The sequence below is a fragment of the Heptranchias perlo genome, chromosome 6 (assembly GCF_035084215.1).
Source record: "Heptranchias perlo isolate sHepPer1 chromosome 6, sHepPer1.hap1, whole genome shotgun sequence".
Taxonomy (NCBI): domain Eukaryota; kingdom Metazoa; phylum Chordata; class Chondrichthyes; order Hexanchiformes; family Hexanchidae; genus Heptranchias; species Heptranchias perlo.
This window is the reverse complement of record NC_090330.1, coordinates 63,154,596-63,181,887: the sequence shown is the minus strand read 5'-3', so window position 1 is coordinate 63,181,887 and position 27,292 is coordinate 63,154,596. Positions and strand designations below refer to the sequence as shown.

Genomic DNA, 27,292 nt, shown 5'->3' with positions numbered 1-27,292 from the left:
ATATACACCACCAGACTTCCCATGAAATTGCTTACTGAGTCGGAGGTTATTTGCTCTGATGCAGCAGAAGAGGTGTTGGGGTCTGGGAGCGGGTGAGAAGTGCACATCTCCATTGAAAAGATTTGGAAGGAAGTTTCTAAGCGGTCTTCTCAGAGAAGCCGATGCATTTTATTGGTTCCTAGGAAATAAGTAAGTAGTGTTTTCCCTACCCACTGCAGACTGATTAACGAATATACTGTTCTCCTCACAAAACACTGATCTGTAAATAAATCAATTAAGCTGTGCATGTCTTTTATAAGAAGGGTTGCTACAACTTCAAATTTTCCCACTATCTAAAGATGGAAAAAGATTAGGGCTTATGCCCCAAGGAAGCCTTTATCAGAAGCAGTGAGGAAAGGATAGAGCTTACAAACTGCAATTCTGGCACAGTCTGTGAAAGGCCAGTATTGTTGTCAATCATTATAACATTCAATAGGCACAAATGCATTGAGAGTTAATTGCTACTTTGAGTTGTTTGCTTTGGGAAGCCCCCTTAACTCAGGCCCAAGGTTTCTCAGATTCTCGGGAAACATTGTTAGATATTTTAAAGCAAGCACAGAAAACGTAATAAAGCGCAACGCAATAATTCAACCTCCAGACAAGTAGTCTAAATTATGCATCAGGTCTCTCCAAGAAAATGTTTTCCTGGGACTTGTAATATTGTACAGGCAACTCTAATTAAGAATAAGCATTTTTTCCAAATTTTTTAATGTGTTTCTTAAGTTATTAATGTTACTTTTAACAGTAAATTTATCAGTTGAGGGAAACAAGATTTTGGCTAAAACGCAAACCTCATAAAATATTTGGAACAATTGGTTTGCCAATTTAGGATTAGTAGCTTTCAAAAAAAAATATGATTTGATTGCTCAGTTTACTGCAGCTTGCTCATTTCGTGTTGATACTTAGCTGAATCAAACTATTTTTGATTAGTTCACATTTAATCAATTAGATATTTGGTGATTTACCAGATAAATCCTCATTTCACCTAGGTGAGTTTCTTTGAAGTGTGCCACACCTTTGAAAGGTATGCTGTGATATGGTAGATGTCTGCTAAATGCAAAACTTTAAATTTTATATCCAGGTATAATATTCAGTGTTACATGTACCAGATAGCTTTTCCTTCATTGTGTGGGTTAATTCATCCTTGGTTGGTATAGGACATGTATGATTTTTGTCTTGCATTGCCTTTGGGCTCTCTAACCACGTGGGTTCCCCCCTAAAATATTTCTAAACTTTTATTGATTTTGATGACTATAGACCTCAGCTGTCCAAACCAGGCAACAATGACAATATCATTGTTTAACCTTGATGCTGTTATATGACAATCCGTGCCAGATTTCATCCTCCTGTGTACTGTATTTTTGTTTAAGTTAATCTGCCGAATCAGGTAAATATTTATACAAATTTAACCTTATCAAGAAGCCAGGCCGCAGCCAGCGTTGCATATACAGCTGAAATTGAGACAGTCATAGAAAGTAAATAAGTTACAGTTGATGTTTATATTTCATATTTACTACATACTATTATTAACCTTTAACCACAGATAGTTGGCACAGTATTTTTTTAACATCATCAAATTTGTGCTGCTTGGAACTCTTTTATAGCATTAACTGCAATTATAACTGTCCATTGAATTGTTGAATAGAGTGGGTCGGTAGTTTTAACATTGATTGTATTGACTAACTATCACAAATAATAGACTTATTATTTTGAATGTCCATCTTATGCTTTTTTAAAGCTATTTTTGTATTATGAGGTCTTCAAGTTGGGCTCATGCTCTTCATATCATTTTTATCTTTTTGTTTTCAGAGTAGTAGCACATTAGATAACTGATTTATTCTTGATGTTTTTATCAGAATGCATGCTACTGTTTAGAAATGACCCCATTTAGGATTTTTGCTATTACATATCTAGCAAATTCTGTTATTCTCTTACATGAACCTTGCTTTCTTGAATCTCTGTGTACTTGTGGCCATTAGTATCTATTGCACAATATCTACTTTAAAGGAACTGTTTAGAATAGAGCGTTGAGCTTTGGTCAAGCTTACTTGGATAACTGGTCCGTTGTAAAGCTCGCACATCAATTGAATATGCCCCGTGTGTGTGTTTTCAGTTGCTACATTAATTAGTCAGGTTAATTTGGGTAAGTGATCATCTTTAATCTAGCCTTTTGAAAAATAACATGATACGTACCTTGTGTGTAGCAATATCTTGGAGAACAGATAAAGCACTATAGTGTTAGATTACAAATAGGTTTAGTGACTTAACCAAAATATAGGAACATAGGAACAGGAGTAGGCCATTCAGCCCCTCGAGCCTGCTCTGCCATTTGATAAGATCATGGCTGATCTGTGATCTAACTCCATATACCTGCCTTTGGCCCATATCCCTTAATACCTTTGGTTGCCAAAAAGCTATCTATCTCAGATTTAAATTTAGCAATTGAGCTAGTATCAGTTGCTGTTTGCGGAAGAGCATTCCAAACTTCTACCACCCTTTGTGTGTAAAAATGTTTTCTAATCTCACTCCTGAAAGGTCTGGCTCTAATTTTTAGACTGGGGATTCTAGGAGTAGGGGGCACAGTCAGTGGAAATAGTTTCTCTCTATCCACCCTATCTGTTCCCCTTAATATCTTATAAGCTTCGATCAGATCACCCCTTAACCTTCTAAACTCCAGAGAATACAACCCCAATTTGTGTAATCTCTCCTCATAACTTAACCCTTGAAGTCTGGGTATCATTTTAGGTAAACCTACGCTGCACTCCCTCCAAGGCCAATATGTCCTTCCGAAGGTGCGGTGCCCAGAACTGCTCACAGTACTCCAGGTGCGGTCTAACCAGGGTTTTGTATAGCTGCGGCATAACTTCTGTCCCTTTGTACTCTAGCCCTCTAGATGTAAAGGCCAGCATTCCATTAGCCTTATTGATTATTTTCTGCACTTGTTCATGACACTTCAATGATCTATGTACCTGAACCCCTAAGTCCCTTTGGACATCCACTGTTTTTAACTTTTTACCATTTAGAAAGTACTCTGTTCTATCCTTTTTTGATCCAAAGTGGATGACCTCACATTTGTCTACATTGAATTCCATTTACCACAGTTTTGCCCATTCACCTAATCTATCAATATCACTTTGTAATTTTATGTTTTCATCTACACTGCTTACAATGCATATGTAGTGAATACTGGTAGTACTTAAATTTCACAATATCCTGAAGGTGATGAAAGCATTCTTTAGCAATTTATAAGGAATAAGATCTTTCATTTTATTACCGAAATTCAAACAAGTTTAATAGGTCTTTGGTGTTAGAAGAATAAACCATTTGGAGTGTACTCATGATTTGCATCACAAGTAATAGTAGCTGAATCATCTAACCTCTCATAAACTTAAGAGGTCACACATGGCATGTACACATAGTGCTTTTCAGATTGCAACATTAATCTTTTTATACTCTGGTTAAGCAACTTCACATAGTTCAAAAGTAAGCATCATCTGCGATAGTGTACTTTATAGTTTTTGCTCGTAATGTAGTTTAATTTTAATTTGTTTGGGCAGCTCTATTGCCAAGAGATTTTATCACTGTTTCTCAAACAGATGGTCACAGTTCTGATGCCAGTGGTGATTGGTACTTTGGTATGTCATTCAATATGTCATTTATGATTAGTTTCTTATAGTTGGGCTAGTTGGAACAGCAACTCTTTGTTGCCTAATCTTCCATTTGAAGAAAGGAGAAAAATTACATTGTCTGCTTTGTGCAATAAGCAGAAAAAAGCGCAAAATATTGCAGATGCTGGAAATCTGAAATAAAAACAAAAAATGCTGGAAACGTTCAGCTGGTCAGGCAGTATCTATGGAGGGTTTTTGCATTAGATTTTCTCTCAGGTTCATTATCGCCGGTCACCGTCGTAAGTGGACCCTGCATCCTCTGCAATCTGAAGTGCATCCTTTTCTGCGCTGTATCTAGATAATCAGTAGCGTGACCTATAGATCATAACAGACAACCCTACTCTCTATACTGGCAACTGGAATTTATCACACGTTGCTACATGAATTTCCTTTATGGGTAGTGGACTGGATAAGCACTCTATCCAATTGAGACAAATACTTTGAACCAATAATTGGTTTATTTTCAGAAGATATATGAATGAACAGTACATGGTTTTTACAGAGATATAATTTCCCTAGACTCCTTGATATATAACATAACAAAGATGCAACTTCCTTTCTCCCTAAACATAATCTCTAACCATGTCATTACTTTCTGTAACCTCAGATTAGCCTGATTTGCTTATCAAACTGGCACAGAACTTTAAACTATTCAGCGATTTAACTGATGACTATGTTACAAACACACTGACTGCCGTTATGTTCTGTATCTCTCTCTCGCTCTCTCGGTGAGATCTGCAATTTTGAGTCCGTGAGGTGGAAGTCTCTGCTCACTGAGCTGTTAACGACAGAATGCTCCAGCCAATCAAGGGCCTGCACCTTTCTTCAAAGAACTCAGACATAGCTGTCAATCTAAGTCACTACCCCTGGGTTGAGGGCACATCCCTTGATGTGTGATCAGGAGTCTGCCTGGCTGTGACACCCCACACACTGTGCATATGGAAAAGACCTCATGCAACCAGATGCCAATGTGGTGCGCCTGCAGGACAACAGAACCACAAGATGTTTGAGATTATAAATTATGACCCCCTTGGGATGACTAATTAGCACTTTGGCCCCCATTGTGTGTAAGTTAAAATGAATTTACATCTATAGAAATTTTAGTAGACAAACAGACTGGTTCAGCAGATGGCTTTTAGGTAAAAGGAATATTATGTGTAGTAAAAATACAAGTTTAAAAATTGAACGCAGGCAAAAATCTATTTGCACAATTACCATTTCTCATGGTGAGTTAATGAAGAGGCTGTAGATGTATGAAAAGGGTGGGATAAAGTGGAGTTCAAGTAGAGAGGCATTTTTGGTAGGAGTTGGAATGGGTACTGTTTGTTTAGTGGTCGGGCAGTATTGGAGTGGAGAACAATGTTTTGTTGAGGTTGGGTGATAGGAATTTTGGTGAGTGTTGGTTTTAGTGGATTTTTAGTAAATGGGGGGTGGTTGTTTAGTGAGCTGGCGTGATGGAAGGTCTAGAAGTCAGAGGTGGCAGGTGAAGGAAAAATGGGAATGGCGGGAAGTGGTCTTTGGGGAGGATGGGAGGTTGCAGGCAAAGGAAAAGCGGGAGCAGTGTGGATGGAGAAAAAGGGCAAGCTTGGAAATGGGCAGGACAGGTTGGATGAGGTGAGGTGAAGTCTGGGGGTGTTGCGAGGTCCGAGGCATGAGAAGTGACTAAGAGAAAGGGAGCAGTGGAATGCCATGAGAAGTGGCCAGCAGGAGCAGATTGAAAAATGGTAATGGCAAGCAGGAGAAGTGTGCGGCGGCAGCGAGGGGTGGTCCTTCTGGGCTCCTTCACACTCTCAGGCAGCATTTTTCCTGGTCCACCAGCATGCGCCAATGGCTTGGGCCTTCGGAAAATGGTCTCCCCTTCCCCACCTGACCCGCTCCAATGCTGGCTCTTCTGCTGTAGGCCTCTTTGATTTTCACCATTAAAATGGCGCGTCAGTTCAAACATTGAAGGTGTGTTAAAGTCACTGAGCTAAATACGCTAACTTGTCTCACGATTGAAATAGTATTTAACTCATACTGTATCCTTCGATATGATATGAAAGTGGCAAAAATGTACTTTAGCTCTCCTAAATCTTTTCTTTATCACATTCTCTTTTCATTCTTTTGTCATTTGTTCTCCTGACCTCTCTTTTTCTCTTTCCTCTCTTTTGCTTTTCATTTCTCTTTCACTCTCCACAGCAGCTATTCAGTGTTCTTCTTTCTCTCATTCTTTAGCAGGAGAGTGCTTTGCCAGCACCCATAGCAAGTAAAAGCATAAATGAAAACTATAGGTTCTATGGAATGCATTACATACAAATGGGGCAGTAACTATTTCACTGCTGGAATTGGGTCATCCTAAATAATCCAGGACATTTAATGTATGAATTTAATAATTCTTTATTTAGAAGATTTTAAAGATGGTGGACAATCATTTCTGGAAGAAGGTGTGGGGAAACCACATAATGGGTTGTATTAATGAACATTCTGTACCAGTCATAATTCATATTAAAAGCTAAGATTGTTGACTCCTTATTGGGGTACAGTCCCAGGTGTCCTCTGGTACCTTGCCCAAGTGCCCATTATTCATGTACGAATAGAATATACAGTGGAGAAAAGTGGAATGTTCAGTTTACTTCACTGATCAAAGAGCTCTTCATAACTCACTTCGACACTCATGTATCACCACATCTCATTCATCAAACAAACTGTAACAAGTTTCTCTATTCATCATTGTATCTTTCCGTATCTTAAATTTATTTTTAAAACTTTTAATCTGTCTTAATTTGAGTTTAATTCCTTGTATCAAGATTCTTGATTGAAGGTATTAATGCTTGTTATATATTCTTTGTCATGATTTATTTAATCCATTTAATTATTTGTATCCTGGTTTCCACAGAGTAAGTCTGGATATGATGTCTGTTCAGGCCAACACAGGTCCTTCTTGGGAAAACAAAAATCGTACAGCATTTTGGAGAGGACGTGACAGCCGAAGGGAACGTCTAGAGCTTGTAAAACTCAGTATCAAACACCCTGATTTGATTGATGCTGCATTTACAAACTTTTTCTTTTTCCCCCATAATGAAAGCATTTATGGTCCAATAGTAAAGCACGTGTCATTTTTTGATTTTTTCCAGGTATGTGGAAATGGATGTGATTTCAAAATATTACCTACTCTATTGTTTAAAGAAACACAAATAAATGTTGGTATGATTTTATTGATTAGCTGCAACGCCATTTGCATTGTAATCATTTATTCTTATCAATTAAGACATTATTCAGTTTTTAGACTGAATAATGTAAAATTACAGTACCATGTAATGTTAATTTGGAATACACCTGTCCCCAACATTATTACATCCTTATTGATTGTACAAAACCTCACAGAGAAACTCCCTAATCACAACTATTTCTTTGGCCCATTTTATGTGATTTTCTTTTCCCACTAATATCAGGATGATATTATACTTAAGTGATAAATTGACTGTTCCTATTTGAAGATGTCTCTAATGGTTGATGCAATAGAAATCCATGTCAAACAAATAATGCCCACCAAGAAATGATTATTGCGAACATGGAAAAGTTATAATCAAATATAAATTCTCACGTGGCAGATTTACTGAAGTGTTCCAATAGTACAACTCCACACTGATCTTTAAAGCATGGACTTGTTTTACCAAAATGTCATTTCCAGTTCCCACAGTCTCTCATTGCTGGACCTGTCAGTGCTGAGACAGCTGTAACAGGTACCAAATTAAAGCAGTTTGGTGCTTTTCATGTGCAACCAAACTTGGCATTATATAGGTTGTTGCAGTGTATTGGTTTTAGACAGCTATCAGTCTTTTTCTGAGATGGATTTGAATTTTGGTCTCTGAAGATGAAGGCTAATGACTAAGAGTTATGTAATCGAGTTTATCCCTTCAAAGGTTATGACATGATCCACATTTTTAAAAAAAAATCATCTTGTGTTACTTGACCATTGAATACCAAACTTTCTACCTTTATGCATTTTCAGGGCTCAACTTTAAGAATTAATGCAGATTAGTTTCCTACAGATATCCAGCCATTCCAAATTGGTACATGATCTAAGTGTGTTTTGCTTCTACTTAATGTGAAAAAAATGACATTTCATTCTGTTCTGATAGTGTGCTGTGATTTGATTCTTGTTGAATCAATTTATCCATAATTCAAATTATTAAAAAATAACCTCAGGACATCCCAAAGCAATTCATAGCCAATGAAGTACTTTTGAAATGTAGTCATGATTATAACGTAGAGAAATGCAGCAGCCAATTTGCACACTGCAAGGTCCCACAAATAGCAATAGGAAAAATGGCCAATCTGTTTTAGTGATGGTACTGGAGGGATAAATGCTGGCCAGGACACCTGGAGAATTCCCCTGCTCCTCTTCGAATAGTGCAATGGGATCTTCTATGCCCACCTGAGATGGCAGACAGGGCCTTGGTGTAACGTCTCTCCGAAAGATGGAACCTCTGACAATAAAACACCCCCTTCAGTCCTGCAATGAAATGTTAACCTAGATTTTGTGTTCAAGTTTCAGGAGTGTATCCCTAGCCTTCTGACTCAGAGATGCTGATGTATATAGCCAATGCTGATGTATATAGACAGTACTGATACTATTCATAAAACAACTATTGAGAACAATGGTTGTTTCTGCTTTTCATTTCTGGATTCATAATCAGAGCTGTAGTTCTTCGATACGTTCTATTTGAAATATTGGGAGTTTCTTGTGGCTTAATATTGAGCAGTCCTGGAAACCGGTTCAACCATGTTAGAAGTGTCGTAATGCTTAATGTTTTTTCTTCTGTTTACCATTTATTTATGTTTTATGATTGTTGCATATTGTTCAGTTTTGACTGAGGGTCAGTAGAGCAAATTAAGGTCCCTTACAATGCTCCTCCAATGATATCTACATATGACAAAAGGAGTGTCTGAGCCAGGTCCATGGGGTCAAAGAAAGGAGTGTGAAATGGTAAATTTATTCATGCTGCCCATAATTATACTGTTTTCTTAACTCATTCAATCAAAAGCTGTACAAACAAATGCAGGCAGCATTAGTAAGGACCCCCATTTTCCAGTGCTGCACCCAACTATTACTGTGCTGCTTTAGAGAATACTAGGTAGGAGATGGATAATGTAAAAGTATTGTTTGATTGCAGAAATTAACCTTTATTTCCATGGAACATAACCTTAGGAGTCACCGTTTGAAAAACAACCTTGAGCTGAAAAATGTAGACAGCATCAGCCTTATAAAATTATATTTTTATATCTAGATTTTACAGGATAATAAACCACAGAATTACTTTTATAGACATTAGAAACTACACACCTCAAAAACCTTGACGTTTGATGACATCGCAGATGTAATAAAATTTCAACAGTTGAGGTGTAGAATTCTACGGTGTCAGCTGACAACAGGATTGTCATAAAAAGTACTCCAAATGAGACACTGGAGGTTAGATAAAAAGAACTTTGCTCACCTCACTGATGTAAATATGATAACCACTGTTTTAAATTTAGGAAAAAATGAAAATATGCTATTTAATATTGGAACAAGATTTAATATTCATTTTCCTGGAAATCAAGCTCAAACCATTTGGTCAGTTCCCATTTGATGTTAATCCTTAGTATAAAATGGAACTCTATTGCTGTCCTAATACAAATATTTCCCATCAACAAGGATTACCAAATGAACACTAAACTACAGTTAACAAACCTAAGTTCTTAATATTAAAATAGAAATAACAATTATCTTACTGCATGAAGCTGTGTTCATGTAGAGAGGAAGTGTTATAAATATTTGTCCAAATTTATGCATTAAAGTAATCCAGATATCTGTTAACCAGCACTAGTTGTACACAGTGGGACCTGGGAAAAAAAGTTAGAACAATGGCCAATGTACATCACATCATTCATTGTCATTTCTTGATTCCACTGCAAGAGTTATTTAATGTTTATGTAAAAAGAAAACCAGTAAGCACTGTTGTTGAATTTTAAATAAACATGTGACAGCAAGGCATTGAATAAGGTGAACCACCACTGTGTATCTGCTTCTTCTATCAGACAAACAAAATTTGTTTATGTATCTTACTAAAAAAGAGCTATTAGTTAAACACATTACATTAGATCTGAGAATCCTTTGAACTTTTTGTTTTGTAGTACAAGTATCAAATCAACATTGATGGTACTGTGGCAGCATACAGAATGCCTTATTTGCTGGCAGGAGATGGTGTTATCCTAAAACAAGATTCAGTGTACTATGAACACTTCTACAATGACCTGCGACCATGGAAGCATTACATTCCATTTAAGAGTGATTTAAGTGACCTTTTGCTTAAAATTGAGTGGGCGAAATCTCATGATGAAGAGGTAATTTTCAATAAGTGCTAGATTCTTTAATTCCAGAAGCTGACAGTCATTGTTAATAATTGTGCCTTTGTATTGCTTTTTTTTGTTTTTCTAACTGGTATAAATAAAATACCATACAAGTATGGACTGAATTAAGCACACTTGCATCTTTGCGACTTGTGTGTTACGTGATCAAGTCCAGTTATTGTATAAATTTTTTTTTATTCGTTCATGGGATGTGGGGATCGCTGACAAGGCCAGCATATATTGCCCATCCCTAATTGCCCCTCAGAAGGTGGCGGCAAGCCGCCGCCTTGAATCGCTGCAGTCCGTGTGAAGGTTCTCCCACAGTGCTGTTAGATAGGGAGTTCCAGGATTTTGATCCAGCGACGATGAAGGAACGGCGATATATTTCCAAGTGGGGATGGTGTGTGACTTGGAGGGGAACGTGCAGGTGGTGTTGTTCCCATGTGCCTGTTGCTCTTGTCTTTCTAGGTGGTAGAGGTCGTGGGTTTGGGAGGTGCTGTCGAAGAAGTCTTGGCGAGTTGCTGCAGTGCATCCTATAGATGGTACACACTGCAGCTACGGTGCACCAGTGAAGGGAGTGAATGTTTAGGGTGGTGGATGGGGTGCCAATCAAGCGGGCTGCTTTGAGCTGGATGGTGTCGAGCTTCTTGAGTGTTATTGGAGCTGCACTCATCCAGGCAAGTGGAGAGTATTCCATCATACTCCTGACTTGTGTCTTGTAGATAGTGGAAAGGCTTTGGGGAGTCAGGAGGTGAGTCACTCGCCGCAGAATACCCAGCCTCTGACCTGCTTTCATGGCCACAGTATTTATGTAAATAGTCCAGTTAAGTTTCTTTTTTTTTTATATATTCGTTCATGGGATGTGGGCGTCGCTGGCAAGGCCAGCATTTATTTACTGGTCAATGGTGACTTCCAGGATGTTGATGGTGGGGCATTCGGCGATGGTAATGCCGTTGAATGTCAAGGGAAGGTGGTTAGACTCTCTTGTTGGAGATGGTCATTGCCTGGCACTTGTCTGGCGCGAATGTTACTTGCCACTTATCAGCCCAAGCCTGGATGTTGTCCAGGTCTTGCTGCATGCGGGCACAGACTGCTTCATTATCTGAGGAGTTGCGAATGGAACTGAACACTCCTTGGTGCCACACTCGGTCAAATGCTGCCTCGATGTCAAGGGTAGTCACTCTCACCTCACCTCTGGAATTCAGCTCTTTTGTCCATGTTTGGACCAAGGCTGTAATGAGGTCTGGAGCCGAGTGGTCCTGGCGGAACCCAAACTAATCTTCGGTCATCAGGTTATTGGTGAGTAAGTGCCACTTGACAGTACTGTCGACAACACCTTCCATCACTTTGCTGGTGATTGAGAGTAGACCGATGGGGCGGTAATTGGCCGGATTGGATTTGTCCTGCTTTTTGTGGACAGGACATACCTGGGCAATTTTCCACATTGTCGGGTAGATGCCAGTGTTGTAGCTGTACTGGAACAGTTTGACTAGAGGCACGGCTAGTTCTGGAGCACAGTATTGCAGTTGGACGTGTGTTTTCTCTACATAAAAGCTCTGTAATTTTCTCTTGCAAAGCAAGCATTCTTGTTTATAAACAAGAGTGTTGTTTGAAAGCCAGTAGCTGAAGTATGGCTCCACTTTGATTGAAAAATGAAAACGTCCGATAAAAGCATTTGAGGATGGCCTGAAATCCAAGTTCTTTCAGCCGTCTGGGTCCTAAGCTCTGGAATTCCCCTCCTAAACCTCTCCGCCTCACCACCTTGCTCTCCTTCAGGTACGCTTAAAACCTACCTTTTTGACCAAACTTTTGGTCACCTGTCCTAACGTCTCCTTCTTTGGTTCGGTGTCAGTTTTTGTCTGATTATGCGCCTGTGAAGTGCCTTGGGATGTTTTACTACATTAAAGGTGTTAGGTAAGTGCAAGTTGTTGTAGTAACATATGCTGCCTCCATTCTGGATGATATATAATTTCTGAACCAGTGATCCTTTTGGCTACTGTTCCAGACCAGAGTCCATTATGTCTTTTTTTTTTCTCTTGGCCCCTCTTAAGCCCGTCTCTTCTCCCCTTCCTGCCTTGCGACCATGTCACTTTTTATTTCTCCCCTCTCAGGTATTTGCTTCCTGCCCCATTCCTATTCTAAACCATTGCTACCCCTCTACATTCCTATGCTCCTGCTACCATCCTAGACTTGAATCCCCTGTAGTAAGCCCACAGCAACACTCTGCACCTCTCCCAGCAAGGTCTGAAGGGCCCATCAAGGTACCTGTCCATGCCTCCTACAAGCAGCAACCCCGACAACCCATTGTCCTTTCTTGACGACCTTCTCGGCCAGCACATCTGCTGCGAGCGAAGCTCGCTAACTTCTTCCTTGTCCCACCAGCACCCCCTTGGTCTCTGCTGGCATATCAACAATTACCAACCCTTCCGTATTCCCCCCAAAATGTCTGTTGACTTGCAAACAAGGCCTTATTGTGGATGATTGTACTGACGTTCTGGCTTTGACTGAAACATGGCCCACAGATCACGACACTTTGCCCTTTACTAAAGCTTCTCCATCTAGCTATGCTTTCTTCCATCTGCCTTGCTTAAACTACCGTGATAACAACATGGTCTTTATCACCAAGGCGTACCTCTGGCATCTTCTCCTTCGAGCATCTCACCCTCGTCCACCTCTCGTCTCTCATTTGTTAATTATATGATTTATATCAGTTAGTGTTAATTGTATTCAGGTGGTGGGTATCAATTGAGGACTCTTATATCCTTTTTTATAGGAGAGCTTAGCTAGAGTGTGATGTGAGTGTAAGGGGAATCTATGTGAATAAAAGCTTGGAAGCTACTAAAGACCAGGTTGTAGTATTCTATCCTTCACCACATGGATATCCAGTTTTATTCATTCTTGGTGATTTCAATCTCTACTTAAGCTCCCCTTGTCCTCCTCTGAATTCACCGCCCTCCTGTCCTCCCTAAACTCTCCTCCATTTAAACTCTGGGAAGACCAAATCCATCATCTTTGGCCCCCGCCACTAACTCCATACTCCATCCCCCTCCACAGTCACTGTCTTAGGCTGAGCCAGACTGTTTGGAACTTTGGCATCCCATTTGACCCTGAACTGAGCTTCCAACCCCATATCCTTTCCAGACTTCCAAATTCCACCTGTGTAACATCACCCACCTCCTCCTTACCTCAGTCCATCTGCCGCCGAACTCCTCATCCATGACTTTATCACCTCCAGACTTGATTATTCCAAAGCTCTCCTGGCTGGCTTCCCATTCTCCACTCTCCGTAAACTTCAGCTCATACAAAATTCTGCTGCCAATAGCTTATCCTGTACCAGGTTCTGTTTGTCCATTACTCCTGTCCTCGCTGACTTACATTAGCTCCCAGCCCCCCAACATCTCAAAATTTAAAATTCTCAACTTCACGTTCAAATTCCTTTATGGCTTCACCCCTCACTATCTGGATAACCTCATCTAGCATTACAACTCCCTCCACCCCCTAACTCTCTGTTCCTGTTTTGTGCATCCCCCCTCCCTTTGCCCACATTTGGCAGCTGTGCCTTTAGCTGCCTAGGCTCCATGCAATGGAAATCCCTCCCTAAACTCTTTTGCCTCTCCATCTCTCTGATCCCCTTTAACACCGTCCTTAAAATCGACTTCTTTGATCATACGTTTGGTCACCCCTCCTAATATCTCTTTCTTTGGGTGTCCATCTTATTTCTTCTTAGACCTCTGTGAAGCATCTTGGGACATTTCTCTATGTTAAAAGCGCTATATAAATGCAAGTTGTTTTAAGTAATTGTTTGTGACTCAGGTAAAATAATCTCTGATGGTTCGATCTTTATTTTTCATGAATTAGCCTCCAAATTAATTATTCAAAGATTAAGATCCCTATTTGCGATTCAACCCCTAAATCTTTCAGTAGAATTTGCCATTAATAAGAGTTGAAGAAATGAAGTTGGTCAGTCTATGTAGTTCAAGATACTAAATTAGGTCAAGTGGCAGTATAGACTGTAATGGAATATAGTCAATGTGCAGTAGTTCCATTGATCTTATAGTGTGAATTGGTGACCTAGAAAGAAACTGACAATTGCTCTCAAAAGTAAACTCAAAACTAAACATAAAAAGGAGAAAATGTTTAAAATTAAAATACTACCTTATTAGCAGGAAAAATTAATGGAGAGATTTCAAAATAGTAATATAATCTTGGCTCAGTTGATGACTATAAACTGCTCTCATAGTTCATTACTCCCAGATATCCTTCATTCTCTAAAATTAATTTATTCAAAGAATATTGTTGCCTAATTCTACTTCATAAACAATGTGCAAATTTTTACAAAAATAGGCAGGTGTTCTGTGATGTAAAAGTTGTGTATGTGGAAAGGTTAATAAAGATGAACGGAGAACTTTACTTTATTTATTGATGATTATTATCCCATCTTCTTAATTCAAGACCAGCGAAGTCATGGAGGGACTCTGTATATCTGGGCACTCCCTGGGGGTTTCTGTGGTTATTCTGTTCCCGGCATGAAAGTGCAAATATTGGCATGACAGATAGGCTTACTAAATAGCAACTTTGTATCGATCTTCACAGTAAAGGATGAGGATAAAATACCAGAGATGCAATGAAAAATAAGTCAAGGGGAGGAACTAACTAGATTCAATATAAGTAAAAACATGGTGATGGAGAAACTAATGTTATTAAAGATAGACAAATCACCAGGACCCGATGGTTTCCACCCCAGAGTATTAAAAGAAGTAGGTGAGGAAATTGATGGTGCGTTAGTCATGATCTTCCAAAACTCTCTCAATTCAGGAATTGTCCCCTTGGATTGGAAAATTGCTACTGTCACTCCACTATTTAAGAAGGGTAAGAGAGATTAAACTAGGAAATTATAGGCCTATTAGTCTAACGTCAGTGGGGATGTTACTAGAATCTGTTATTAGGAACAGAGTGACTGAGTATTTGGACAAATATAAACTGATCAGAGAGAGCCAACTTAAATTTGTAAAGGTTAAGTCATGTCTAACGAACCTAGTTGAATTTTTTCAGGAGGTAACTGACGTGGTAGATAAGGGAGTGTCTATGGATGTTATTTATGTGGACTTGCAGAAGACATTCGACAAGTTTCCATGTAAGAGACTGTTAACAAAAATGAGAGTGCATGGAATTGGAGGCAACCTATTACCTTGGATAGGGAATTGGTTAGGAGGTAGGAGACAGAGAATAGGGATAATGGGTATGTACTCAAATTGGCAGGATGTGACTAGTGGTGTCCCCCAGGGATCTATACTGGGGCTGTAGCTTTTCACTATATTTATAAATGACTTGGATGAAGGAATAGAGAGCCGTATATCTAAGTTTGCTGATGATACTAAGTTAGGTGGTACAGTAAATCTTGATGCAAGCAGAAAGCTGCAAAGGGACATTGATAGATTAAATGAGTGGGCAAAATTATGGCAGATGGAGTTCAGCATAGGAAAGTGTGAGGTCGTCCACTTTGAAAGATTGATCAGAGTATTTTTAAATGGTGAATAACTAGGAACTGTGGATGAACAGAGATATTTAGGGGTCGAAGTACAGAAATTACTAAAAGCTAGTGGACAGGTACAAAAAATAATTTAAAAGGCTAATGGAATGTTGGCCTTTATCTCGAGAGGGGTAGAAGCTATGTTACAGCTGTACACCGCTCTGGTTAGACCTCATCTGGAGTACTGCATTCAATTCTGGGCACCGCACCTCAGGAAGTATATATTGGTCTTGGAGGGGGTGCAGTACAGATTCACCAGAATGATACCGGGGCTAAAAGGCTTAAATTATGAGGACAGGTTGCATAGACTAGGCTTGTATTCCCTTGAATATAAGTGGTCAAAGGATTTAATAGGGTAGATAGAGAGAAAGTGTTTCCTCTGGCGGGGGAGTCCAGAACAAGGGGGCATAACCTTAAAATTAGAGCTAGACCATTCAGGGTGATGTCAGAAAGCACTTCTTCACATAAAAGTTGTGGAAATCTGAAACTGCCTCCCGTCCCCCAAAAAGCTGTTGAGGCTAGGTCAATTGACAATGTCAAAACTGAGATTGATAGATTTTTGTTAGGCAAGGGTGTAAAGGGTTATGGAACCAAGGCAGGTAGATGGAGTTAAGATACAGATGAGCCACAATCTAATTGAATGGCAGAACTGGCTCGAGGGGCTGAATGACCTAGTTCTGTTCCAATGAATGCTTTCTTTGGAAATGTATTTGTTTTCTTTTGTTTTTGATCTAATTCATAGGCCAAAATGATTGCAAAAGCTGGACAGGACTTTGCCAGGAACAATCTTATGGCAGATCACATCTTCTGTTATTATTTTAAACTTTTCAAGGTAAGTAGAAGCATTTACTGCTGGAAAGACCTGTATCTTAACCTTGTGCTATACCCAAAGTTGATACCAAAATAATAGAACTGTTGAATGGTCTATAAAGCATGTGCACTGGTTTGAAGTAAGTAATTATTGTGTTATGAAGTTTAAATATTGCAATTAAAGCTCTAGCATTTAGTAGTTCCTATAAAATCTTACAATATTAATGTATACTATAGAATTCCCCAATTCCTCCTTGCCATTTAGAAGTATTGAAATTATTCATGTGTGGAAGTAGTGGATTTTCACAGAGTTCCTGGGGTGTAATAAACAAAAGTGACCAGGATTCACAGACTTTCTATGAGCTTATAAATAAGACACTAATTGAGCTTTAATGGTTTCTTCTCATAAATGGCTACTGACCAGAAAAAGTCATCCAAACCCTGACCAGAAACTATTCTATTTGTTAGAGGTGAGGTATTTACTATTGGCTATTGCACAGAGGCTACATGATTAGAAATCTGAGAGGGAGCCAGTTTCCAGTCTATTGAAGTTCACCCCTCTAGTAAATTATTTTTTTTCCATCATTACCTCTAATTATATTTTCAATAAGCCCAATATTTTTGCTTCTAGTCCCTTGGTAGAGTATTGCAAAAATTACTAGGTATCAATCTTATAAGAAAAGGACAATTCTGGGGTGAGAAAATGGTGGTGTGGAACTGGGAAGACAAATTTGAGAGTGCAGCAATCACCAATAACTGGCCATTCTAACGTAATGATGGAAAGCTAGGGATTCACCTCACCTCCTTAAATCAGGAATAGATGGGAATCATCAATGACATTTGGGTGTTGGAATCTTAAGCCTTTCCTTTAAACATATGTCTTCATTCAAGGGCATCATTTATCTGTCTCATGCAATAACAATTTTCTCAATGCTGGAATGCATGCTCAAGTCCCTCAGCAACTTTGCCCACCCTATCTCTGCAACTGTCTTCAGTCTATATATTATCCCTCCCCAACCCCACAGCTAGAACCCTTTGGTTCTCTGACTCAGGCATTTTGTGTGTATCCCCCTCCTTTTGGCCCACTGGTAGCAAAGCTACCTTAGCCCCACTCTCTGAAATTTCTCCCTAAGCCCATTTGCCTCCCCATTTCTTTCTCCTCTTTTTAAAAACCTTCTCAAAACCCATCTTTTCCTGATCTCTCTCTCTCCATGTTTCAATGTCCATTTCTATTTGTGAAGCACTTTGGAACATTTATTATGTTAGAGAAGCTATATAAATACAAGTCGTTGAATGTTTCAGCGAACGTTGACAGTACATATTCTAAGCATTACTCTGTTATATGCTAGGATAGATCTTTTTATACACTGGTATATTTGTTTTTTTCTGGCGGCTGTAACTTTTTTTTTCATTGTAGGTATACACATAAAGACTAGGGAAACAAAAAACATAAGCAATTGGGAGAGGGGAAAGATTTCCACTATTTGTAGCAAAATCATATGTGTTTAAAGAACATGTTTATGATTTTGCTACAAATAGAAAACCAAGGAAATTTTCCCCAACGTGAAACTTGATTTAGGATAAATTACATTGGATTAAGAAATAAAAGTGAACAAACAAATATGCTAGTCAGTTGTTGTTGTCAAAAGCCCAAAGTTTTTTTCAAATCAGTAGCTCAATATTTTGCAGTTTTTGTGCTTTGAGTGTTGTTGGCTTCTAGTACCCTGAACTTTCATTTTATGTTCTCATTTTTACAATCTTGTATCTTTCACTCAACAGCTTTCTCTGGAAATATAACTAAATTGCTAAGTACAAAATGTTTTATTATACTTTTTCCATATCGTGAGTAGCTCTTAGCATTCAACTGTGCATTTTTTCCAAATTACATCTTGAAAAGATGATTATAGATGCCACTTTATTATCAGTTCTTTATCTGCAGATGCCTGTTTATCAGTTTTTATCTGGGATAACTCTTAAGAGATATGCTTGTTAAACTTTGGAATTTCGTAACTGAGGCAGGACTGCCACTATGTACTTCGACAGTAGCTGTGTGATTACTTTACAACAAGCTGATATGCTTATGATCGGAGCAGTAACCTTGACTCTTGACCAGTTTACTCTTTGAAAAATGTTCTTTCAAATTGTTTTTCCACTAAGGTACATAGTGCTAAACCTACGGCCATATGCTACCAGTGTTCAGATCACAGTAGCCATTATTATATTTATCTCAGATGATAAGAATTCATGCATTCCCAAGGACTTCAGTTATCTGTTATCAAAAGTGGAATTGGGGAACACAACTAAATTAAATTTGATCTTATCAAACAGAAACAATGCTTCATTAATCTGATAATTAAGCCAAAATACAAAAAACACCTTTAAAACTTATTTTCAACACGCTCATCCTTGCTCATCTTCCAATGAACTAAAACCTGAATCTTTAATCTCTGCCATATTTGGGTTAGCATAGCCCAGGTAAGTTGCTTGCTGCACAATGTGTGAGGTGCCCACTACATTCTCCTGTCGCCTAAGAGGACAGAAAATACCACATCATCAAACCTTGTTTCATAGTCTATAAAGTGCTGTTTTGAATTCATTTACAAATAAAGTTTTGCACAGAAACAAAAACAGGCAAGACACCGTGCAGTACAATCATCAAATTTCCAGTACTGTTTCAAAAATGCCTGTAGTTCTACCAGCTTCGCTCAGTGAACTCTTGGAAAGACACAGTTTCTGGTGGTACATATCTGAGCTGTGTTCACAGAGCTTTATGTAATTCCCCCCCCCTCCACCCACCTGCATCTCATTCCTTGTATCATGTACCTATATCAAAAATCTTGGGGGTGATTTTTGGAGGCAAATGCGGGGGTGGGGGGTTCCAAAAATAGCGCAAATCCAGTTCGGGTTCGGAAGTCCGCTCCAACCCGCCAGCTTCTGAGTTTTCCAGAGACCCACCTGTACGCGCGGACGACCCGAAACCGGAAGTCCCGCCAGCAATTAAAGCCGGCAGGATGACAGTTAAAGAGCCAAATGTACCTCATTGAGGCACTTTACCTGTGACAGATGAAGGGATTAGAAAGATTTTTAACCTACCTGGACGGCTTGCCCAATGCTTCTGATTCACGCCTGGTGAAATCAGACGTGATGGGCCGGATCATGGAACAAGAAACAAAATAAATTAAATAAAAAAACATCCAATGAAGTGAAAACACTAAATGCACCTACCTTTTGAAATCTGCTCCGATGTCTGATATCTCTCGCTCCGATGTCCCGCTCTTCACCCTCCCGATCTCACCCCTCTCCCCCCACCACCCCCGTCTTCCAATCCAGCGCCGGATGATGTCTGGCTCTCTCTCTTTCCTGGCACCGCCACCACCCCCCCCCCCCCCCCCCCCTCGCTTTGCAGCTTCTGATGGCAGCCAGCCTGTCAATCAGGCTAGCTGCTGGGTGCGAAACCCAGAGAGGACGTTAACCACTATCAATCAATGTGCGATCGTGTCAGAAATGGTAAATTTGGTTGATGCAGGTTTGCCACGGGACCAATCGCCCCTCCGCTGCCAGCCCGTCTCCCCGCTAATATCGGGGCCCTTATGTCTGTCCAAATTTCCTATCAATTATAAATTATAAATTCGTATGTTCATAGTTATAATGCAAACTTGTTGCACTTATTTACATCTTCCCGCTAGAGGTGTCACTATAGTGCCATTCCTATGTCCATTATAATTGTGGACATAGGAATTCATAATGGAAATGTAAGAAATAAGGAAAGAATGTATGACTCTAAAATGGGGACTGAATTACATCTGTGTACCCTTGTCCAATTATCCCTTGCCAACTAACCCTGCTTCACCTGAAGATTACACTTGGTCTTGACACCTTGTGTGCAATGCCACAGGAGATTAACTAGTAAATTATTAAAATGGGTATGTCCTGTTACCAGTCAACATTCCTTATGAACTTTCCAATGTTAAATATGTCCATATCCCTGTTACATTTGTAATTGTCTGAGGCCTGTAGGTGGTGCTCTAATAGAGTTTCCCATTTTGAGCATGCAGCTCCTTGTCCTGTTTTTTTTATCACAAAAACCTCTGCATTTCCATATGAAAAAGCTTTGGTTTGAGTCTGCATGCGATTGCCATCCTCTGGCAACTAGCTGATTCGACAGCAATTGATCATTCTGAAACTCCTCTTCGGCAGACATCTTGGAAAAGTTATTGAGTAAGCTTAGGCTTTTTCCAACTTGTTTTTGTTCTCTCGACCATCTGTATTTTGAATGTAGCGTTAATTTTCCCAACAAACAGTTCCTAACCTTGAAATTAAATTCCCCATTTCCTAGAAATTTTGCTATTCCCAGATTTACGGATTTTACCTCTGGAGTGTTTTCTGCTCCACACTTCATTTCTCATCAAACCCACAGATGCCCCTCGATTTGAATGGGACCTTCCTGTCCTCAGGTCTGCCCTGTTGGCTGCCCACATACTATAAAAAAATATAGACTCTTCCCTCCTAGCGAAGTAAGTTTTTCACATTGTTCCCCCACCAAGATGTGGAGATGCCGGTGATGGACTGGGGTTAACAATTGTAAACAATTTTACAACACCAAGTTATAGTCCAACAATTTTATTTTTAATCCCACAAGCTTTCGGGGGCTTTCCCCTTCCTCAGGCGGTGTGGAAATGACATTTTCGAATCCTTCGCATTTTAAGATCACATAACAATGCCTGGTGATTACTGCCCGTTGCCAAGGCAATCACAGTGAGCAGACAGAAAGGTGTCACCTAAAAAGGCCACCGAATATACAAACCCCCAAAAAAAAGAGAGAGAGAGAGAGAGAGAGAGATAAGGAAGACAGTCAATGACCCGTTATATTAAAAACAGATAACATTTGTTCGCTGGTGGGGTTACATGTAGTGTGACATGAACCCAAGATCCCGGTTGAGGCCGTCCTCATGGGTGCGGAACTTGGCTATCAATTTCTGCTCGACGATTTTGCGTTGTCGTGTGTCTCGAAGGCCGCCTTGGAGTATGCTTACCCGAAGGTCGGTGGCTGAATGTCCATGACTGCTGAAGTGTTCCCCGACAGGGAGAGAACCCTCCTGTTTGGCGATTTTTGCGCGGTGTCCGTTCATCTGTTGTCGCAGCGTCTGCATGGTCTCGCCAATGTACCATGCTCTGGGGCATCCTTTCCTGCAACGTATGAGGTAAACAACGTTGGCCGAGTCACAGGTGTATGAACCGTGCACCTGGTGGGTGGTGTCCTCTCGTGTGATGGTGGTATCTGTGTCGATGATCCGGCATGTCTTGCAGAGGTTACCGTGGCAGGGTTGTGTGGTATCGTGGACGCTGTTCTCCTGAAGGATGGGTAATTTGCTGCGAACGATGGTTTGTTTGAGGTTGGGTGGCTGTTTAAAGGCGAGTAGTAGAGGTGTGGGGATGGCCATAGCGAGGTGTTCGTCATCATTGATGACATGTTGAAGGCTGCGGAGAACATGGCGTAGTTTCTCCGCTCCGGGGAAGTACTGGACGACGAAGGGTACTCTGTTGGTTGCGTCCCGTGTTAGTCTTCTGAGGAGGTCTATGCGATTTTTCGCTGTGGCCCGTCGGAACTGTCGATCGATGAGTCGAGCATCATATCCCGTTCTTACTAGGGCGTCTTTCAGCGTCTGTAGGTGTCCATCGCGTTCCTCCTCGTCTGAGCAGACCCTGTGTATTCGCAGGGCCTGTCCATAGGGGATGGCCTCTTTGACGTGGTTAGGGTGGAAGCTGGAAAAGTGGAGCATTGTGAGATTGTCCGTGGGCTTGCGGTAGAGTGAGGTGCTGAGGTGCCCGTCTTTGATGGAGATTCGTGTGTCCAAGAAAGAAACTGATTCTGAGGAGTAGTCCATGGTGAGCTTGATGGTGGGATGGAACTTGTTGATGTTATCGTGTAGTCTCTTCAGTGATTCCTCACCGTGGGTCCATAGAAAGAAAATGTCGTTGATGTATCTGGTGTATAGTGTTGGTTGGAGGTCCTGTGCAGTGAAGTAGTCGTGCTCGAACTTGTGCATGAAAATGTTGGCGTATTGGGGTGCGAATTTGGTCCCCATGGCTGTTCCGTGTGTTTGGGTAAAGAACTGGTTATTGAAGGTGAAGACATTGTGATCCAGGATGAAGCGGATGAGTTGTAGGATGGCGTCTGGAGATTGGCTGTTGTTGGTGTTGAGTATTGATGCTGTCGCAGCGATGCCGTCATCGTGGGGGATACTGGTGTATAGTGCCGAGACGTCCATCGTGGTGAGAAGTGTTCCTGGTTCAACAGGTCCGTGGGTACTGAGTTTTTGTAGAAAGTCTGTCGTGTCGCGACAGAAGCTGGGGGTTCCCTGCACGATGGGTTTCAGGATGCCCTCGATGTATCCAGAGAGGTTCTCACACAGGGTTCCATTGCCTGATACGATAGGACGTCCGGGTGTGTTGGCTTTGTGTATCTTTGGGAGGCAGTAGAAGTCTCCCACGCGGGGAGTACGTGGGATGAGAGTGCGTAGGATGTTTTGAAGGTCTGGATCGAAGGTCTTGATCAGTTTGTGGAGCTGATGGGTGTGTTCTTTGGTCGGGTCTGCGGGTAACCGTCTGTAGTGTTCCTGGTTGTCCAGTTGTCGGTATGCTTCTTTGCAATAGTCTGTTCTGTTCTGTATGACGATGGCTCCTCCTTTGTCCGCTGGTTTGATGACGATGTTGCGGTTGGTCTTGAGAGCTTTGATGGCGTTGCGTTGTGCTCGGGTGACATTCTGGACTGTCTTCCGAGTGCGGCTGATGAATGTGGCATAGACGCATTTCCTGACAGCTTGAGCATACATGTCAAGCTGAGGGCAGCGACCCTCTGGAGGAGTCCAGTGAGACTCTTTCCTCTTCGAGCCACCCAACCTCAAACAAACCATCGTTCGCAGCAAATTACCCATCCTTCATGAGAACAGCGACCACGACACCACACAACCCTGCCACGGTAACCTCTGCAAGACATGCCGGATCATCGACACATATACCACCATCACACGAGAGGACACCACCCACCAGGTGCACGGTTCATACTCCTGTGACTCGGCCAACGTTGTCTACCTCATACGTTGCAGGAAAGGATGCCCCGGAGCATGGTACATTGGTGAGACCATGCAGACGCTGCGACAACGGATGAACGGACACCGCGCAACAATCGCCAAACAGGAGGGTTCTCTCCCTGTCGGGGAACACTTCAGCAGTCATGGACATTCAGCCACTGACCTTCGGGTAAGCATACTCCAAGGCGGCCTTCGAGACACACGACAACGCAAAATCGTCGAGCAGAAATTGATAGCCAAGTTCCGCACCCATGAGGACGGCCTCAACCGGGATCTTGGGTTCATGTCACACTACATGTAACCCCACCAGCGAACAAATGTTATCTGTTTTTAATATAACGGGTCATTGACCGTCTTCCTTATCTCTCTCTCTCTCTCTTTTTTGGGGGTTTGTATATTTGGTGGCCTTTTTAGGTGACACCTTTCTGTCTGCTCACTGTGATTGCCTTGGCAACGGGCAGTAATCACCAGGCATTGTTATGTGATCTTAAAATGCGAAGGATTCGAAAATGTCATTTCCACACCGCCTGAGGAAGGGGAAAGCCCCCGAAAGCTTGTGGGATTAAAAATAAAATTGTTGGACTATAACTTGGTGTTGTAAAATTGTTTACAATTGTTTCCCCCACCAAGGCAGTGTCGCCTTTGCCACCCCTCTACTGAGGTAGTTACCTATCTTTTGCTTGCCTCCCATCTCTCTATCCCCTTCATCCCTTCCCCCTTCACCTCTCCTCCGATCCCCTTCCCTTTCCCCCTTTTCTCTCCCTCTCCTCACCCCATCACCCCACCTGCTCCTTCTCTCCTCACCCCTCCTCGCCCGTCCCTCCCTCGCGCCAATATGTGTGCACATTACATCATGATATCAGCATCTCACATACAGCAACATGCATGCTGATGCCACTGATATAGTGCGGAACATTTCCAGACTATATTTTTGATACGAAAACAGTGGTAAACTTGGGGGTGGGGGTTTGGGATTGGGCGGCGAGAGGGTGGTCTCCAATTCGGGAGGAACTGATTTACCACCTGAAAAAGATATCGCTTGATAAGTTTTTTAAAAAATGTTTTTAATCATCCTTACCTCCTTGCTCTCTCTGCAACGGACATTGGTATCAACCCAGTTTAGATGAAGCCCATTCTATCTGAACAGCTTGACCCTGCTCCAGAACTTTTCCCCAATGTCCTAGGAATCTGCAACCTCTCCTACACCATCTGTCTAGCCATCTGTGTCACTTTGCACCCTGGGATAAAAAAGGAAAACTCATATTTAAGAAAGGAAGTTTCACTGTACTTTCTGTCAAATTTTGCCTGATAATCCTCCTGTGAAGTGCCTTGGAACATTTTACTATGTTATACAATGTTAGAGGTGCTATATAAATGCAAGTTGTTGTTGTTACTGATAAGCTACTCAATGCAGTATGACTTCCTTTGTATGTCTTTCTCTTGGGATTTCCTACGCTGCACATAACAACTGCTTGCATTTATATAGCGTCTTTAACGTAATGAAACGTCCCAAGGTGCTTCACAGGAGCGATATTCAAACAAAATTTGACACCAAGACACATAAGGAGATATTAGGACAGGTGACCAAAAGCTCGTCAAAGCTTTAAGGAGAGTCTTAAAGGAGGAGAGAGAGGTAGAGTGGCGGAGGGGTTTCGGGAGGGAATTCCAGAGTTTGGGGCCTAGACAGCTGAAGGCATGGCCGCCATTGGTGGAGCGATTAAAATCAGATATGCGCAAGAGGCAAGAATTGGAGGATCACAGAGATCTCGGAGGGTTTAGGGCTGGAGGAGGTTACAGAGCGAGAGAGAGGCGAGGTCATGGAGGGATTTGAAAATAAGGATGAGAACTTTAAAATTGAGGCATTCCCAAACCGGAGCCAATGTAGGTCAGCGAGCACAGTGGTGATGGGTGAACGGGATTTGGTGCGAGTTAGGATATGGGCAGCAGAGTTTTGGATGAGCTCAAGGTTATAGAAGGTGGAAGCTGGGAGGCCAGCCAGGAGAGCATTAGAATAGTCAAGTCTAGAGGTAACAAGGGCATGGATGAGGGGCAGAGACAAGCAATGTTTTGGAGGTGGAAGTAGGCGGTCTTGATCCTGGAGCGTATATTTGATTGGAAGCTCATCTCGGGGTCAAATAGGACGCCACGGTTGCGAATAGTCTGGTTCAGTTTCAGACAGTGGCTAGTGTTTGAGAGCCATACTGGGTATAGTGTCTAAAAGCCGAGCTTAGCAGATGTAGTGTTTGATCAGTGGAACACCTGACTAAAAAGCAGGTTGTTATGGACCCAGGGTGGGGTGGGGGGAAGGTGACCTTTCATCCCAGATGTGAATGATTCAAACAGCCTTCTTCCACTATACCTCCTGACTCCCCAAAGCCTTTCCACCATCTACAAGGCACAAGTCAGGAGTGTGATGGAATACTCTCCACTTGCCTGGATGAGTGCAGCTCCAACAACACTCAAGAAGCTCGACACCATCCAAGATAAAGCAGCCCGCTTGATTGGCACCCCATCCACCACCCTAAACATTCACTCCCTTCACCACCGGCGCACTGTGGCTGCAGTGTGCACCATCCACAGGATGCACTGCAGCAACTCGCCAAGGCTTCTTCGACAGCACCTCCCAAACCCGCGACCTCTACCACCTAGAAGGACAAGGGCAGCAGGCGCATGGGAACAACACCACCTGCACGTTCCCCTCCAAGTCACACACCATCCCGACTTGGAAATATATCGCCGTTCCTTCATTGTCGCTGGGTCAAAATCCTGGAACTTCCTTCCTAACAGCACTGTGGGAGAACCATCACCACACGGACTGCAGCGGTTCAAGAAGGCGGCTCACCACCACCTTCTCGAGGGCAATTAGGGATGGGCAATAAATGCCGGCCTTGCCAGCGACGCCCACATCCCGTGAACGAATAAAAAAAAAAATATAGGAATGTCAGTGTCATTAAAATGTCAATACTGGTGGAGCCTCTGATGGGAAGTGTGTTCCAACTAATTTTGATTGAGACCTTATCTGATTGGGTTCACAGGTAGACTGTTAGGAAGACTATGTCCTTCAATTTGTTACTGGAGAGGTTCACAGTCACTGAGCTCATGCCCTTTTAGGGGGGATCCAGAATCCAAATACAGGATTACATACAGATCATGGACTGATGATGCCACCCGTATTTGACATCAATCCCAGGATCTTTTTACTGGGATTCTGGATCCTGCCTCAAAAGGGGAAGAATTCTGAATGACTATGTCCACGCAAGACACCTCATGAAACCTATGCAACTGAATTGTGTCTCACAGTGGTTATTGATACGCTTGAGAAATCACGATTGACCAGGAGACAGCCTGAGACAAATGTTTTCTATGGACCGTGGCAGCAGCCTCTACCCCTTTTTCTCAATGTAGGTACTAATATCTCCAGCATAGTTTAGGCTGGCGACCTGGGTGGGACAAAACCAAGAGAGTAGGTTGCAACAATACATCTCCTAGAATGTAACTTGAACTTCAGTTAGCTTTGATCTTCAAAGAGCATGTCTGCAACAACTCAGTGAGGATATAGAAAGGCAACAAGAAAGTGATGTAAATAAACAAGTCCTACCTGCTCTTTCAAATCCAGCACAAATGTAATTGAAACTTCACAGGTATCTGCTGAAGAATTAATCAAAAAAACCGTAAGGCTCTCAGTCCAAGATCGCATGTCTATTATTTAGTCCTGCCATTTAATATTTCCATTCTCTCAGCAACCTGGGAGTTATTGTGTTCTGTAAAGTATTTAATCATCT

At 41.5% G+C, this 27,292-nt stretch overlaps 1 protein-coding gene across 7 annotated transcripts in view; it reads left to right on the top strand.

Annotated features, from left to right (window-relative positions):
* Nucleotides 1-27,292, top strand: part of poglut2 (protein O-glucosyltransferase 2) — a 76,457-nt gene that overhangs the window by 33,238 nt on the left and 15,927 nt on the right. For 6 of the 7 annotated variants that reach the window (XM_067986407.1, XM_067986405.1, XM_067986410.1 and 3 more), the window contains 3 exons: nucleotides 6,583-6,820; nucleotides 9,864-10,073; nucleotides 16,352-16,441. In XM_067986407.1, the coding sequence (XP_067842508.1) occupies nucleotides 6,583-6,820; nucleotides 9,864-10,073; nucleotides 16,352-16,441 (538 nt within the window). The remainder of the gene's footprint in view (nucleotides 1-6,582; nucleotides 6,821-9,863; nucleotides 10,074-16,351; nucleotides 16,442-27,292) is intronic. The other variant, XM_067986406.1, reaches the window with a different exon arrangement.